The sequence below is a fragment of the Littorina saxatilis genome, linkage group LG10 (genome assembly GCF_037325665.1).
Source record: "Littorina saxatilis isolate snail1 linkage group LG10, US_GU_Lsax_2.0, whole genome shotgun sequence".
NCBI lineage: Eukaryota > Metazoa > Mollusca > Gastropoda > Littorinimorpha > Littorinidae > Littorina > Littorina saxatilis.
Genome location: NC_090254.1, coordinates 24,651,770 through 24,669,131, shown reverse-complemented (window position 1 = coordinate 24,669,131; position 17,362 = coordinate 24,651,770). Strand labels below are relative to the sequence as shown.

Here is a 17,362-nt window from a genome sequence, read left to right as displayed (position 1 = left end):
AGTGGGAGAAAGAGGGAGAGAGAGAGAGAGAGAGAGAGAGAGAGAGAGAGAGAGAGAGAGAGAGAGAGAGAGATAGGGGGAAGAGAGAAAGAGAGAGAGAGAGATAGGGGGAAGAGAGAGAGATATATATATATAGAGATAGATAGATAGAGAGAGAGAGAGTGTGTGTGTGTGTGTGTGTGTGTGTGTGTGTGTGTGTGTGTGTGTGTGTGTGATGTGTGTGTGTATGTGTGTGTGTGTATGTAAGTGTGTGTGTGTATGTGCAGAGAGAGAGAGAGTGTGTGTGTGTGTGTTTATATATGTGTGTGACAGACAGAGAGAGGGAAAAAGAGTGTGTGTGTGCATGTGTGTGTGTGTGTGTGTGTGTGTGTGTGTGTGTGTGTGTGTGTGTGTGTGTGTGTGTGTGTGTGTGTGTGTGTGTCCATCTGTCTATCTGTCACGAATATTCTAAATATTGAGAACAGTTTTTCCTCTTTAAGCTATTTAAACAAGATAACAATAATCGTTTCAACATTTAATCTGGACACATTGTTAGTCCATTGCATCGAAAATAATGATGTAGAAAACTCACAGTAGGATAGTGTACTCTCAAGTTATACAAGCATCTCCGCTCTCTCTCTCTCTCTCTCTCTCTCTCTCTCTCTCTCTCTCTCTCTCTCTCTCTCTCTCTCTCTCTCTCTCTCTCTCTCTCTCTCTCTCTCTCTCTCTCTCTCTCATTACGCAAAGCAGCAATCAACCTAAAATCATGTCACTCTATCTCTCTCTTACGTGTTAAACGTTCACCAATTAAGTCTAAGCGTACGAATAATTATTTGCACTACTGTAGGGGGATAGAGCAAGGAAATCAAAAGAATTAACCTCTTCTTCTTTGTCTCTGTCCATACTGCTTCTAGTTCATAGACTTCGGAGAGATCAGGTCAAAGATTACAACACAAATATTGTCTTAACACAAAGGGATACACCTTGATTTGGTTAACCATACATGGCAAAAACAAAATTTATGCTCATAACCACAAGACAGAAACGACAAAATCTATTATCGAGCATTCCACCTCTTTATATTAAAAATCAAGTATTGGAAGAAGTGTCTCACCATAAAGTCCTTGGTGTAAAGATTGATAATAATTTATCATGGCATGATCACATTGATTACATCTGTAAGATTGCTTCCCAAAAAATATATCAGTTAATATCAAAAATAAAATACTTCTTGAATCTCTACTCGCGGAAGATTTGTTTTACAATCACATCTTGTCAAATATTGATTATGCATCCACTGTATGGGATTGTGCAAGTGCTAATGTTTTGAAACCTTTAGCCAGTCTTCACAGAAGAGCAGTTAAGCTTATTATGCTAAAAAATCACACTCCTTCAGAATCTGATTATAAAAATTTGCAAGTATTACCATTTCAAAAAAGATGAATGTATAATAAATTAAAGGTGTTATAATGCATAAAGTGATGTCAGGATATGCACCGGAGACATTACGTGATAATTTTTATTTTGAACTATAACAGACTAAAAATCATAACACCGTCGCCGGGACTCCACGTATTGACCTTTTCAAATCAAGCCTTCTTTATTCAGGTGCGGTCCTATGGAACTCACTGCCTATTTTTCTTAAGCATAAAACAAACACAGACAGCTTCAAAAAAATTATATGTCGCACATAATGCAACTAAACATGTGCTGAATGGTTCATCAATTCATTTAAAATGTATGTGCATGTTAAACAAAATTATAATAATATGCAGATCTAAATTAAGTTATGTTAAAAATTGACACTTGGAAATTGTACTTAAAATGCAGCATGACAATTTATTTTTTTAAATTTGTATCTGTATATACAGTTATAATGTATTCAGTTTGATGTGATATTTCTTTGATTATATTGTTTTCTGTTCTTGTTGACCCTATATTAGGGCGAGGGCTGGATGTAAAAAAAGCAATATTCTTGCTTATCTATTACCCTCGATAATAAAGATTTTGTCTTGTCTTGTCTTGTCTTGTCTTGTCTCTCTCTCTCTCTCTCTCTCTCTCTCTCTCTCTCTCTGTCTCTCTCTCTGTCTCTCTCTCTCTCTCTCTCTCTCTCTCTCTCTCTCTCTCTCTCTCTCTCTCTCTCTCCACCTTCCTTTCTAACACTCTCAATCCAATCATTGTGAATGTTTGAATTACACACGCTTTGATCAGATCTTATTGAAAATTGAAAATTGTCTGTTGACCGTTTCTTTTTTAAATGTTACCTAAAGCTGTCCTCGCGAACGACATTGCTTGAGAGTGCGCAGGACCGGAACCAGCAAAAGCAAGAATGTAGCCGTGATTGCGCATGCGCCAAGAAGATAGAAGGTAGCATGGTAGCTTCCTGTGACATCTTTCAGCCCACCTATGCAAAACAGACAACAGAGACAAATGAAACCACATAAAAAATGTCGGAAAAAATGTGAGCATACAAGAATCTAAATTGCACTTGATCGTCTGATGAATCAATTTGACCTGTGGTTATGAGCCGAGACAAGGTTTGGTTGTACATTCAGTCTTACGAGACAGATCACTTCTGCTTCTTAGAAAGCGTTTAAATCAAAACCGCACACAACAAACTTTGAAAAAGTACTAGTTTGCTAAAGTAATGGTAAATATAATATTGCTTAATTTCATCTCTCTCTCTCTCTCTCTCTCTCTCTCTCTCTCTCTCTCTCTCTCTCTCTCTCTCTCTCTCTCTCTCTCTCTCTCTCTCTCTCTCTCTCTCTCTCTTTCTCTCTCTCTCATTACGCAAATCAGCAATCAACCTAAATTGCTGGGGTTTTGTTCAATTAGAAAAGCGGTTAGGTTTCCTCAACTCAAAACTGGTATGACATTTAAAATATTTGCAAGATAAAACCGTGTTATAACTAGTATTGATAATCTAAACTTTCAAAAATTATCTCTTTGCGTTTTTCGCAAAAGTTATAGATATAGACATTACAGTAACCTTAAGCTTGTATTCTTGCAATTAAAATGTACAGGCACCTAATCTAAACTCTCTCCTTCCCTTACCCAGTATTGGATACAGAAACGCCGCAAAGGCTCCCTGCGACAGCTGAGCGAATCCAAAAGTTCTGGAAAAATCCTGAAGGCCTACGAATCCAATGATGATGTCAGGCAACATGCTAAAGTATACTCCCTCGAACAGACCGAACGTCGCAGAGAACACACACATGGCTGTTAGAGTATGGGGTATGTAGCTGATGGAGGCAAAGAGAACCCCGATGCTCGTGAAGGCTAGGGCAGAGATGTTGGCAGGACGCAGCAGTTCCCGGTCTGCGATCAGACCGCTGGAGAGGCGCCCCAGCAAGTTAAACGCGCCCCAAATTGTCAGGGTCAAGGCGGTCTCGTTCTTGGTCAACCCCTTCTCTTGCATGAGAACCGGTACATAAGAGCCTGCTCCCGTGGCCCCCATGACCCCTACACACGTGTAGAACTGCACCAGCCAGAACATGGGCTTCCGCAGCAGCTTTCCGTCGCACGACACCCTCTCACGCAGTCGGCGGCAGGGACTTTGTCTGCAGGTTGACTCGACGTCATTTGCGCTGACGTCATCGGAGTCAGTGACGTCACTGGACGCGAAGACTCCCGGTGGTTTTTGATCGATAAATGGCGGGTGGACTAGAAGCTGTGGCTGACTCAGTCGCAGAGCAGCGTTCTCCAAGCGGAGACGTAGTTGTGAACCTGTAGGAGAAGCTTTGCCCTGTTGATGCAGCTGTAATAATGAAGGAGAGCGTATGTCCATTTGTGTAAGGCTACGTTTTGTGTCGTCATAGAGAACGCCACTGTGTGCACACATGTTGCCTGTGCTTGAGAACTGTCTGGGGTCTCCCTGAGCAGTCTTCAGTAGCAATCTTTTCAGGTCAACATCTGCTAGACTATCATCTCTTTCTTTCACCAATGGCATAGAACCTAATAGTATATTTATTTTCGGCAAAGAGCTGGAATACAAACTAGACTCTTGGCTTTTCGACAATACATTTTCGTGGGTATCAGCCTTAAAGGTGATTGTCTGTTCAGTTAAAGCTGAAGACTCCTGCGGTACGCTAAGCTGTTTGCCTTCATGAACTTGCCCGGGTTCATCAGAGTCTGGTTCAACTATTTCGTCAGGCTTCCCAGACTGTCTCCCCAGCAAAGCTTTTCCAGCATCTGTTCCGCTCTCAAGTTCACTGGAATCAGGGTACTGCATCAAGCTTGCAGCGATATCAGCTGCGGACAGAGGCCGGTAGAGACTGGCAAAAATGCATATATGGAATGTGACTGCCCCGTACAGCAAGAGAGCCCCGCGTAGACCGTACTGGACGACGAGAAAAGTGGCCATGACTGGAAGAGCCATGCTCCCCACGCTGGCTCCCATACTGGCCAGAGAGTTGGCCAGGGCACGACGCCTGTTGAAGTATTGTCCTATTAGCACGATCCCTGGGCCGTAGGTGAACGCATTTCCGAGACCTGTGGGAAATACAACATTCAGGATGAAGTATGAAGCTTTACCGGAAAACAAAGGTGGTTTTTACCATCATAGAAAATGGGTTTCATTCAAGTCCCAGTCTAATAAGTCGTATTCGCCTCTCTCTGTCTCTATTTCTCTCTCAATCGCTCGCTGTGTCTCCCTGTCTCTAGCTCTATCTGTATATTGCTATTTCATATGTTACGTGGATTTCCATTGGTCAATTGGGCAAAACTGAGCTCAGTGCAAAAGTGATATCGACGACATTTCCGTCGATATCAGTTTTGATATCGACGACCTCTTTATTGCTTCCCCACTTCAAAAACAAAAACACCTACATTTAAAAACAAACAAATATATATGAACATGTAATTATCCCAGAATTTAGTTGAGCAAGTGACTAAAGCCTTTTTGAAAGAAAAGACATTTTGAAATACTGAAAAGTACAAGAAAAGAGTGAACAAAAAGAAATAATAATCAGAAGCGAGCAGCAATCACACTGATACACAAAGGAAAGGGGTTGAAACGAGAGCACCTAAATAACTGGCGTCCTATATCTGTAACGAACACCGACTATAAACTATTAGCGAAATGCCTTGCAAACAGATTAAATCAAGTCGTCAATTACTTAATAAGTGAAGATCAAGTTGGGTTTTAAAAAAAAAGAAATTCCAGCACTGTTATTAGAATGATTGATGACGTCATTGAATATATGAATAACAGTAATCAACCAGGTATTTTAATGGCGCTAGACTACAGAGCTGCTTTTGACACGATATCTAAAGAATATAATTATGCTCTGGGCGTTCCAAAAGTTCGGATTTGGTGAACATTTTATTAGGTGGGTCGATACTTTAACAAAAAATACAGAGAGTAGTATTAATTACATGGGATGGATCTCGAGTCCATTCCCATGTGATGCTGGAATAAGACAAGGATGTCCATTTTCACCATTAGCCTTTGTTCTGGCCCTCGAAGTGTTAGCAATCAAAATCCGTGCAGATCAAGATGTTAAAGGGATTAAACTGCCAAGGAATTCTGATAGACATGGTGAAATTCTTAAACTACTTATGTATGCTGACGACATTAGTTTCTTCCTACAAGATGAGAAAGACCAAAGAAACGTATTACATCTAATAACTCAGTTTTCAAAATTTTCAGGGTTAGCAATGAATGACCAAAAGACAGAAGCAATGTGGCTTGGTATAAATAAATTTTCTGCTGACCGACCATGTAATATTATTTGGAAAAAACAAATCAAAATCTTAGGAATTCATTTCAACAACTCTGTCCCAGCCTCCAACATAGAAGAAAACTGGGAACCTAAGCTACATAAAGTAAATTCATTAATAGCAACATGGTCAAAAAGAAACCTAAGTATAATGGGGAAAATTTGTATAGTCAAAACATTAATGTTGTCACAGTTTACTTACGCACTGCAATCTCTATGTGCCACAGAAAACTTCCTCAATAAGCTAAATTCATCTCTATTCCGATTTATCTGGAAGAAACAATATTCAAACAAAAGAGCTTATGAAAAAGTTAATAGAAAAGTAATGTGCCAAGAGACAAATCTTGGAGGTCTGAAAATGATTAATGTCAAAGATGTACAAACATCATTTCTAATTTCATGGATTATGAGGCTGCTGGACGGAAGTAACGCAAAGTGGCAACAGATTCCATTAGCATCCTTTTTAAATCTGGGCGAACGCTTATGCTGTCTGCGCTCAAATGTGAGTGCAGAACATTTTAAAGGACTAGGTGCCATAAAGCAATATTTCTGGAAACAAGCTTTTATCACCTGGCTAAACAATAAACACAAGATCAAAGAAATAAGCAGTATAAATAGCAGATAAGTGTACGCAATCAAACCTTATGGAATAATACAAATATAAGGTACAGGAAGCAAACGCTATACATGAATGACTGGATAAAGGCTAAAATATGCGTTGTTAAAGATGTTTTTAACGATAACGACATGTGCTCTTTTGAGGAAATGTGTGAACGAACTGGATATAAACAGTCTCGCCTATTTGAATATAATGCAATACAGACTGCCATTAAAGCTCTACTATTGCGTGATACGGGTCAGGCCCGTTCTGATCATATGCCATTTATACAATTATCTCCACGTCAAATTCGCCTAAAGATGTTAAATTATGAGATAAAGGAGCCAAGCTCAGCTGGATTTTGGTCGAACAAATTAAATATTACATTAGAAGATAAACACTGGAAATTAGCTAACGAATGCTCGACAGAAACCCGTCTTCGTCTATTGCATTGGAAAATTTTACACAATATATATCCCACCAATATTTTGCTACATAAGATGGGAATTCGTCAAACAAATCTTTGTCAGTATTGTAACGAAACCGACTTCATCGAGCACTTTTTTTGGCAGTGTAGAGCAGTGCAACCCATATGGCAGGAATGTCAAGGGTACATATTTAAATGTACAGGCAAAAATATAAAGTTAAGCTGCGAAGAGGCTCTTTTTGGGTATTTCACACGTGATATCCCCAGAGAGAAAACCTTCATAATTAATCACATTATATTGATATCGAAAATGTGCATAAGCCAGTTTAAGTACGGAAATCCAAAAACTATCATGAAGATCTTATTTCAGAACCAAGCTCGAGTTCGAAATTTCTAGTAAAATTGAACTGTGTATAAGAATATAGATAACTAGTAGTATTGTGCTGTTAATGTAAAGTTATTTATATATGCGCTGTATGATGCTGTGCTGAAAACTAGTACTGTAATTGGTAATTTGTAAATTCTCGCCTTTGTCTATCGAGCGTTGGATTAATTAACATCTGTTATGTATTGTCCCGCTGAAAATGTATTATATAACAGAATTATGGGAACAACAACAACAACAACAACACACACACACACACACGCACACACACACACACACACACACACACACACACACACACACGCACATACACGCAGACATTAGTTAAATTGTTGTTGAATTAAAAAGTAATCTAAAAAAAGAAAGAAAAAAAATAATCAGAGGGAGGGATATGGAACAGCCAAAACTGAGACAAATACTTTTGTAATTTCTTTACAGTAAATACATGTCCAGAGAATTAGCAATATATCTAACATTGACTGACTGTGTGACGATATCTTCTGCTATTGGTCTGTTTCGACAGTGATATCAACATCTCGACCGGAGAGGATATATTCACACAGTCCGTCACTATTGGGTACTGTCTGTCTGTCTGTCTGTCTGTCTGTCTGTCTGTCTGTCTGTCTGTCTCTCTCTCTCTCTCTCTCTCTCTCTCTCTCTCTCTCTCTCTTCCCTCCTCCTCCCCCCTCTCTCTCTGTCTTTTATCTATCTGCCTGCCTGTTCGTCTGTGTGTCTATCTGTGTGTCTGTCTGGAGCTATGTCTGTCTCTTTAATTGTCGCTCTCTTTCGATGTTTTCTGTTCAATACTGATTTATCAAAGTGTCTGTGATCTGTAAGATTAGAGTAAAATATCCAGCACAAGTTTACAGCATAGGATCGGTCGTGCGAACGGAGGAATACGTGTATTGAAAAGTTATACTTAAATGGAGGTCATATAACCTAGGAGCCAAAACACACAGAGATCTACAGTGGGAGTTGAGTAACTTCTTCTTCTTCTTCTGCGTTCGTGGGCTGAAACTCCCACGTACACTACGTGTATTTTTTGCACGAGTGGAATTATTACGTGTATGACCGTTTTTACCCCGCCATTTAGGCAGCCATACGCCGCTTTCGGGGGAAGCATGCTGGGTATTTTCGTGTTTCTATAAGGCCAAAAAAAAGAAGGTCTGTTTACGGTAACCCGACCGACCCTAGTTTTTAGGCCCGACCCTAATCTTTTTTTTGGATCGTCTGAAAAAAAAACCGCATCCAAAATAGAGCTGTTTGCGCTCAAACAGCAGACGACAGAAGGGAGGTAAGCTCAAAGTACTGTTTATAGTTATGTTGGAAAAAAACAGGGATTGATGAGAAGATATGAATTGTGAAACATCATAGAGAGGGGAGAAAAAAAAAAAGCCGACCTACCGACCCTATTTTTTCAACCTATGTTACCGTAAACAGACCTTTTTTTTTTTTTTTGCCTAACCCACCGAACTCTGACATGGATTACAGGATCTTTTTCGTGCGCACTTGGTCTTGTGCTTGCGTGTAGACACGGGGGTGTTCGGACACCGAGGAGAGTCTGCACACAAAGTTGACTCTGAGAAATAAATCTCTCGCCGAACGTGGGGACGAACTCACGCTAACAGCGGCCAACTGGATACAAATCCAGCGCGCTACCGACTGAGCTACATCCCCGCCCGGAGTTGAGTAACAAAATGAATTAGTGACCTACATTCTAACAGCAAATAGGGTGCAAAAATGTTGTAAGGCAACACATGGCTGTATGTAAGAATGAGCAATATAGCTCTTACAACAAAAATAGCCGACTGACCTACATTTTAAACAAGTCGGGTAAAGAGAAATCAATACATATAGTCATACTATTGGCCTTACAAAATGAAACTGAACACACTGCATTTTGTTCACCAAGACTGGTAAATCATAGGGTGTCCGAAACCCTGCGGCAAAGACAGCGCTGACACAACTTAGGCAATGCAAGCGTAACACACAATTGCATTCATATTGCATAACTGATATACGTAATGCGGAACTCTTTGTCTGCAAACAAACAAGTCGCGTAAGGCGAAAATACAATATTTAGTCAAGTAGCTGTCGAACTCACAGAATGAAACTGAACGAAATGCCATTTTTCAGCAAGACCGTATACTCGTAGCATCGTCAGTCCACCGCTCATGGCAAAGGCAGTGAAATTGACAAGAAGAGCGGGGTAGTAGTTGCGCTAAGAAGGATAGCACGCTTTTCTGTACCTCTCTTTGTTTTAACTTTCTGAGCGTGTTTTTAATCCAAACATATCATATCTATATGTTTTTGGAATCAGGAACCGACAAGGAATAAGATGAAAGTGTTTTTAAATTGATTTTGGACAATTTAATTTTGATAATAATTTGTATATATTTAATTTTCAGAGCTTGTTTTTAATCCGAATATAACATATTTATATGTTTTTGGAATCAGAAAATGATGGAGAATAAGATAAACGTAAATTTGGATCGTTTTATAAATTTTTATTTTTTTTTTACAATTTTCAGATTTTTAATGACCAAAGTCATTAATTAATTTTTAAGCCACCAAGCTGAAATGCAATACCGAAGTCCGGGCTTCGTCGAAGATTACTTGACCAAAATTTCAACCAATTTGGTTGAAAAATGAGGGCGTGACAGTGCCGCCTCAACTTTCACGAAAAGCCGGATATGACGTCATCAAAGACATTTATCCAAAAAATGAAAAAAACGTTCGGGGATTTCATACCCAGGAACTCTCATGTCAAATTTCATAAAGATCGGTCCAGTAGTTTAGTCTGAATCGCTCTACACACACACACATACAGACAGACAGACAGACACACACACACACACACGCACATACACCACGACCCTCGTTTCGATTCCCCCTCGATGTTAAAATATTTAGTCAAAACTTGACTAAATATAACAAGTCGCGCAAGGCGAAAATACAATATTTAGTCAAGTAGCTGTCGAACTCACAGAATGAAACTGAACGCAATGCAACGCAGCAAGACCGTATACTCGTGGTCCACCGCTCACGGCATAGGCAGTGAAATTGACAAGAAGAGCGGGGTAGTGGTTACGCTATGCTGCATAGCACGCTTTTCTGTACCTCTCTTCGTTTTAACTTTCTGAGCGTGTTTTTAATCCAAACATATCATATCTATATATTTTTGGAATCAGGAACCGACAAGGAATAAGATGAAAGTGTTTTTAAATTGATTTCGAAAAAAAAAATTTGATAATAATTTTTATATATTTAATTTTCAGAGCTTGTTTTTAATCCGAATATAACATATTTATATGTTTTTGGAATCAGCAAATGATGGAGAATAAGATAAACGTAAATTTGGATCGTTTTATAAATTTTTTTTTTTTTTTACAATTTTCAGATTTTTAATGACCAAAGTCATTAATTAATTTTTAAGCCACCAAGCTGAAATGCAATACCGAACCCCGGGCTTCGTCGAAGAGTACTTGACCAAAATTTCAACCAATTTGGTTGAAAAATGAGGGCGTGACAGTGCCGCCTCAACTTTCACGAAAAGCCGGATATGACGTCATCAAAGACATTTATCCAAAAAATGAAAAAAACGTTCGGGGATTTCATACCCAGGAACTCTCATGTCAAATTTCATAAAGATCGGTCTAGTAGTTTAGTCTGAATCGCTCTACACACACACACACACACGCACGCACACACACACACACACACACGCACGCACATACACCACGACCCTCGTTTCGATTCCCCCTCGATGTTAAAATATTTAGTCAAAACTTGACTAAATATAAAAAGGAAAAGCACGTGCATAACGTACCCACAAGAACGCTGAGTGTGAAGATAAGAAAAGGAACACTGTGGGCAAACATGCCCAGCATCATCCCCGTGGCCATGATGAAGCCTCCAAACACGGCACACGTCCGCACCTCAATCACATCCAGTAGAACGTTGTGCACGAGCAGCGCTGGAACAGGACATAGTTATTGACACGTGTGTGAAACAGACTTTTTTTTATAAACGGTAATAGGCTGGGAATTATTTTGTTTTGTTGGTGGTGTTGTTCTTGTTGTTGGGTTGTTGTTGGGTTGTTAATTTTTAGTGTGTGTTGTTGTTTGTTTTGTTTGTTTGTTTGGGGTTGTTGTTGTTGTTGTTGTTGTTGTTGTGGTGTGTTTTTTTTGGTTTTTTTTGGGGTTTTTTTGGGGGGGGGTGTTACTCTGAAGCCAAAACTTCAGAGAATCTTGGAAAAGTGTATTTTAGGTTTGTTTGATTGTTTGATCGATTAAAAAAAATTCTTCTTCTGTTTTTGTTTTGTTTGCTTGTTGATGTTCCTTTGTTTTGTCTTGTTTTGCTATTAAAAAAAACACCAACAACTACAAAGATTAATTATTCAAATCGAATATCGCTCTTTTTGGGGGCCAATAAAGACAGTGCTTTGGTCATGTTTACGCCTCTTCCCAGTTTTTAGCACTGGAGTAAGGTAGGTAAATACAACAACAAACTCGGTAGGACTGATTATTCGTAATTGTGGATCATGTCAATTGAAAGTAAGATCAAGTTCCCTGCATTTTTAATATCCAGGAGAAGTACAATTGCGTAACCTTCTCCATTTGTTGATGAAGGGAGATAATTGTTTTTGAAAATGCTCATAAACTACCTTGTCTTGCTATATACTTCTAAATTTTGGGAACTTTTTTGCATTATGGTCTATCTCGGAAATTGCAGGGCTTTCAATTGATGTAAAGTGTAAACTTGAAACTCTCTCATTCTTGTTCTTCTTCGTTCACGGGCTGATCTGAAACTCCCACGATTTTACGCGTATGACCGTTTTTTCTCCGCTATTTCGGCTGCCACATGTCGCTTTCGGGGGAACTCTTGCATTCAAATTCGACTTTGATACGGAATAATAAAAAATAAAAATTCATTAAAAAAATCTACCCAGCTGTGACACAGCAGAAAGTTTGTTGGCATTGATGCTGAAACGCGTGGGGGTGGGGAAATCAAGATGTTCTCAATGCTGTATTGACGTAAAGGGTAAATTAGGATCGACGATCTTCAACTCCGTCTTTTTAATAGTGCTAGCTGTTTGTTAACTTTAGTGCACGTGTACCATACAAGTGGGGGCTTGGGGGAGGAGAGGGGGTGGTATTTGGATATCTTGAGAAAATAAAACCAAAGAAACAAGCAGACAGAGTGAAACCTTTACACCGCCGTTTACAGGAAGTGTGTGTGTGTGGGGGGGGGGGGGGTAAAAAGTACCTGTGCAACTTACCTGTGACACAGAAAACTGCATTCTGCATCCCCATGATGAGAGAGGTGAGGGAGGAACTGCTGTTGAAGGTATCAATGATCTCCACGAAGAACACACCGAAGGCGCGGAAGTAACCCACACACAGAATGTTGGTGCAGAACACGGCTGAAATTAGAAATGCAAAAACAATAACAATAACAATAACAACTTTCTTTCTTTATTTGGTGTTTAACGTCGTTTTCGACCACGAAGGTTATATCGCGACGGGGAAGGGGGGGGGGGGGGGGGGAGAGGGGATAGAGCCACTTGTCAGTTGTTTCTTGTTCACAAAAGCACTAATAAAAAATTTGCTCCAGGGGCTTGCAACGTAGTATAGTACAATATATTACCTTACTGGGAGAATGCTTTCCAGTTTCCAGTACAAAGGACTTAACATTTCTTGACTAAAATCTTTACAAAAATTGACTATATTCTATACAAGAAACACTTAACAAGGGTAAAAGAAGAAACAGAATCAGTTAGTCGCCTCTTTCGACATGCTGGGGAGCATCGGGTAAATTCTTCCCCCTAACCCGCAAGGGGTAACAATAACAACACTTTATAGTATATTAAAATTTACATAAAAATGGAAAATATTCTTCGGCACACCCTGCCTGCCTGTAACGATTATAACGAACATTCCATAAGAATTATTATTCACATAACACATCAAACACAATATTGCACTGTATATACACACCCTCTCATATCACAGGAGTTAGGGTTTCAATACAAACAACGTGTAGACCTGAGAAACAAAACGGAAGTACCCTTTCAGACTTATTCTTTCAGATTTAAGATATTTAAGATTCAAACAATTACTGTTCCATTCGGATCATAAAATGTTGCTTGGATGAGTTGCATTCATGTAGGATTTTCTTCAACACTATCGCAGTTAGTTCTGTGTTTTGCGTTTTGGATACACACAAAAGTTATGTCATTTTGCTATTTAACTGTCTCGCAAAAGAAAGAAATGGTGTACATGCGAATGAATAAAGCAGAAGCAAATATTACAGTCGCGCGACTAAAACGATTGTATTTGGACTTGATTCTGGCGGGTAAGTGAATTAGTAGGTAAATATGAACAGCACTAAAGCAATTGCCTTGTTGCATGGGACAATGTGTGCGGCAGTACAAAGGCACAGTGCAGCTCACAGCCTTCGTTTTGCGTTTTTGTTGCAGCTGAGTGCATTTACAGTTCAAAAATCCTCCCATGGTAATAAAACAAACCCAAAACTACCCAAAGACGACATCTGTGAAGCTCGACAGTTTCTTGTTCACGCGAGTGCATAAATTAACCTAGTTATTACGTGGTGTTTGGTCGGAGTTCGATTCAACTGAGTGATTCCGGCCTCCATTTTGTTTTACACAAACTCATGATGACGTCTGACATAGTTTGCTAGTGACGTGTCTTTTTGTGCATGATGTGGTGATCTACCTGATCTAAATTTAAATCCAAAAATAGGTCAAGACCCGCCGGGTCCGAGTACGAAATTAATTCGTAATAAAAATCGCAGTTCTTGACTCTTTGGGTGCAAGTCAATGAAACTTGGTAGTTCTTCTAACGGATAGCTGCCTGAGGTATGACTAAAAGCCCCAGGGGCTCCGTGCACCTGGATTTGACAAGTTCAGTACCTTTAATTACAATACTATTGAAACCCTTCCGTTTGAAATGTCTCTGTCGTCATTTAGAGGCAACTGACTCCATCTCAAAAGCCTGATACTAACTGGGCGCAGTCGACTTCGCGAAGTAGGCTTCAGGAAGCCATGACACTGAATTTTCGATAAAAAAACTTCGCAAAGTCAACTTCGGGCTCAATTCATATCAGCCTATTTGAAACCCCCATTCGAGCCTTGAGAAGCTTTTGTCGGTCATGAATTCCCCAATGGATGATCGAGAAATGTAAAGCGGAAGCATGTCAATGTACCACAGTGACGTCTCTACGTTAAAAAGATCAATGAAACGCATGCCGTGAAAAGGCCAGGTGTGACACTTGACCTAGAGCAGGATACCTTTAATACATTTACAAACGTATGCAAATTTTTGATCCAGTTTCACTCTTGCATTAAATTATACAGTGCAACAACAAAAATCGACATGACTTGGGTGTATCTGACTGCGTGGGTATAATATTTTTGCCACGGCGAACAATTTAAAGCCAACACGCATTAGACAGAACGAAGAAAGTCGTTACTGAATGAATGAAATAAGCTTTAAATTTCAACCGGCTTTTGCTAAGTGATTTTTGTTTTGTTTGTATCCTCTAGTCCCAAAAGCTCCGATTTTGTCAAATTCTCCATTGGTTGTGATTTTGAGGTTTTTTTAAAATTATTTGATATTATTTGCTATGCAAATACTGCTCATCTAACCAAATAATAAAAAATGTAGGCCCGAGGTTTAGAGTAGGTTTGAGTCTGTAACAGGCTTTTTTCTTTGAGTTAATTTAATTGGGAAGCATTCTTTGAACTGCACAACTTCCAGTCTGCCTGCACCGACCGATAAACTCTATACAAATTAATCTGCTTCTGTAACTACGGTAACTGGGGTGACTATAACATCAAACAGAAGTTTCGTCAGAATTGTTGCTATATGTGGAACACTGACTCCGTGCTGCACGATTCTAATTTAAACAATACTGTTGGAAACTTCGTGTTCTGAGATCTTTGCAATACGTATATGATTTCCACTTCTCATTTAATCGGCCAGACAAACGAACAAACAATGTGCAAAACTTACCGAGAGTAATAACCCATGCCCAGCCACGATCTATCGGAACTTGGGTCACCATGTTGCATATCACTCAGTCTTCTTGATTTCTGTTGACAAAACCGATAAACCATGCAGATAGTTACGCTCAATGTCAATAAGAAGCTACTAATTTCAGTTTTCTGTTGACCGGGGGTTTGTTTGTTTGTTTGTTTGTTTGCTTAACGCCCAGCCGACCACGATCGAAGGGCCATATCAGGGCGGTGCTGCTTTGACATATTACGTGCGCCACACACAAGACAGAAGTCGCAGCACAGGCTTCATGTCTCACCCAGTCACATTATTCTGACATCGGACCAACCAGTCCTAGCACTAACCCCATGATGCCAGACGCCAGGCGGAGCAGCCACTAGATTTCCAATTTTAAAGTCTTAGGTATGACCCGGCCGGGGTTCGAACCCACGACCTCCCGATCACGGGGCGGACGCCTTACCACTAGGCCAACCGTGCCGGTTTGACCGGGGGTCTTGCAGCTAATACAATAAGATGTACAAGTTAAATTGTTCTCGCCTCTGTTATGATCGGCCGTAAGCTAACAGCTGCAGCACATGTCAATTACTCGTATCTCCTAGTTAGTACCGAGAGCAATAAAAACTAACAAAAACGTCACATGTATGTTACCGTCATGCAGCTTGAATATACACATATATAGTACGACTAAACCGCTTTGTCTAAATGTGACCCTCCACCACGAAATAAGTCACATGTCACATTTGCATGATTTTCCTATTTTTACATTTTTCTACAGAGTTTTGTATGCTCTATCTAGTTGTGAAAATCGTTTTAGAAAAGAGCGAAAATTGTTTGAGTTATAAGCCTGTGACTAAGGTGACCCTCACACTGTTACCAGACACTCCCCGGACTTATATGAAGCCTAGCGCAGAACCGCGCGAGGTGACATGCGACTCATTTCGTGGTGGAGGGTCACAAATATCGACGGGCATCCATTATCCCGTGTTGATGCACAATAAAGCTACACAAAAACACAAATACTTACACAATAGAAATAATAATAATTCATGCTCTAAAATAAAAGCTACATGAAGACAAAAGTATACCAAGCTGAGCGTGATATAATTAATTTTAAAATAAAAGTAAAGAGTAGCAATTTATCAATAGTGAATACCGACCGAATGTAAAAACAAAATAAGCAAGCATGCAAGCAGGACAGAAAACGAACGTATGGACCCGAGCGATGTTAGAACAAGGAAAAGAGACGGGAGGAAGTCAGAGGGAGGGAGAGAGAGAGAGAGAGAGAGAGAGAGAGAGAGAGAGAGAGAGAGAGAGAGAGAGAGAGAGAGAGAGAGAGAGAGAGAGAGAGAGAGAGAGAGAGAGAGAGAGAGAGAGAGAGCGAGAATGAGAGAGAGAGGGAGAAAGAGAGAGAGAGAGAGAGAGAGAGAGAGAGAGAGAGAGAGAGAGAGAGAGAGAGAGAGAGAGAGAGAGAGAGAGAGAGAGAGAGAGAGAGAGAGAGAGAGAAGTTGGAAGTCGGACATTTTATTTGTTAGGCCTCCGGCCCATAACTGACAAGACTGATGACACATAATACAAGAAAATTGGTTGATTAAAATCAACATGGCCGAAGCAATGTTTTCATAAAAGAAGCGGTATTGTACGGGCACATGTTGAATTTGGGTTACATGTGTTGCAGAGTATTTGAAAATCCGTAGACATAAAAACATGCAAAGAAGAGTGATAGGTCCCTGTTGTGATTATAGTCAAGTGCATAAATTGATTACTTATGTTTCAAACTAGTTTTGCTGTTACAGCAGTCCCTCTCATGAACGGACACCCTTGGGCCAGTGCAAACCTGTCCGTCCATTGCAGGTGGCCGGTCACGGGAGAGCCCCCCCCCCCCCCCCCCCCCATCATACACACTCAGGCACACTGACGGACTGTGTGAGTCTTTGCTACTGGTGAACGAGCTCTACTTGTCAAAAAACAATAAGGTACAACTTATAACTGAAAGGAAAAAAAACTGTCCTGTAAAAATGACGTTAAATCAACGGTGTCAGAAAAAGAGAGATAAAAGAAATCCTCAAATTCTTGAGGATACAGGCACCCCATGAAAGCAGCCACGAACATACTCACAGAGGCACACATGCTTGTGCAGATACTTTGCAAAAATATGAATTGAAAACCTGCATATGTGGTAATTTCTTTTTTGTGTGTGTGGCTTTATTGAATACT

General features: G+C 40.0%; 1 protein-coding gene across 1 annotated transcript in view; it reads right to left on the bottom strand.

The window, feature by feature from the left end:
• Positions 1 to 501: 501 nt before the first annotated feature.
• LOC138978476 (monocarboxylate transporter 5-like) overlaps positions 502 to 17,362 on the bottom strand; it is a 19,913-nt gene continuing 3,052 nt past the window's right edge. Inside the window, exons 2-6 of the mRNA XM_070351217.1 lie at positions 15,146 to 15,225; positions 12,391 to 12,534; positions 10,939 to 11,085; positions 3,034 to 4,470; positions 502 to 2,383 (exon numbers count right to left, since the gene is read on the bottom strand). Coding sequence (XP_070207318.1) covers positions 2,244 to 2,383; positions 3,034 to 4,470; positions 10,939 to 11,085; positions 12,391 to 12,534; positions 15,146 to 15,197 — 1,920 coding nt within the window. The 5' untranslated portion in view covers positions 15,198 to 15,225 and the 3' untranslated portion in view covers positions 502 to 2,243. The remainder of the gene's footprint in view (positions 2,384 to 3,033; positions 4,471 to 10,938; positions 11,086 to 12,390; positions 12,535 to 15,145; positions 15,226 to 17,362) is intronic.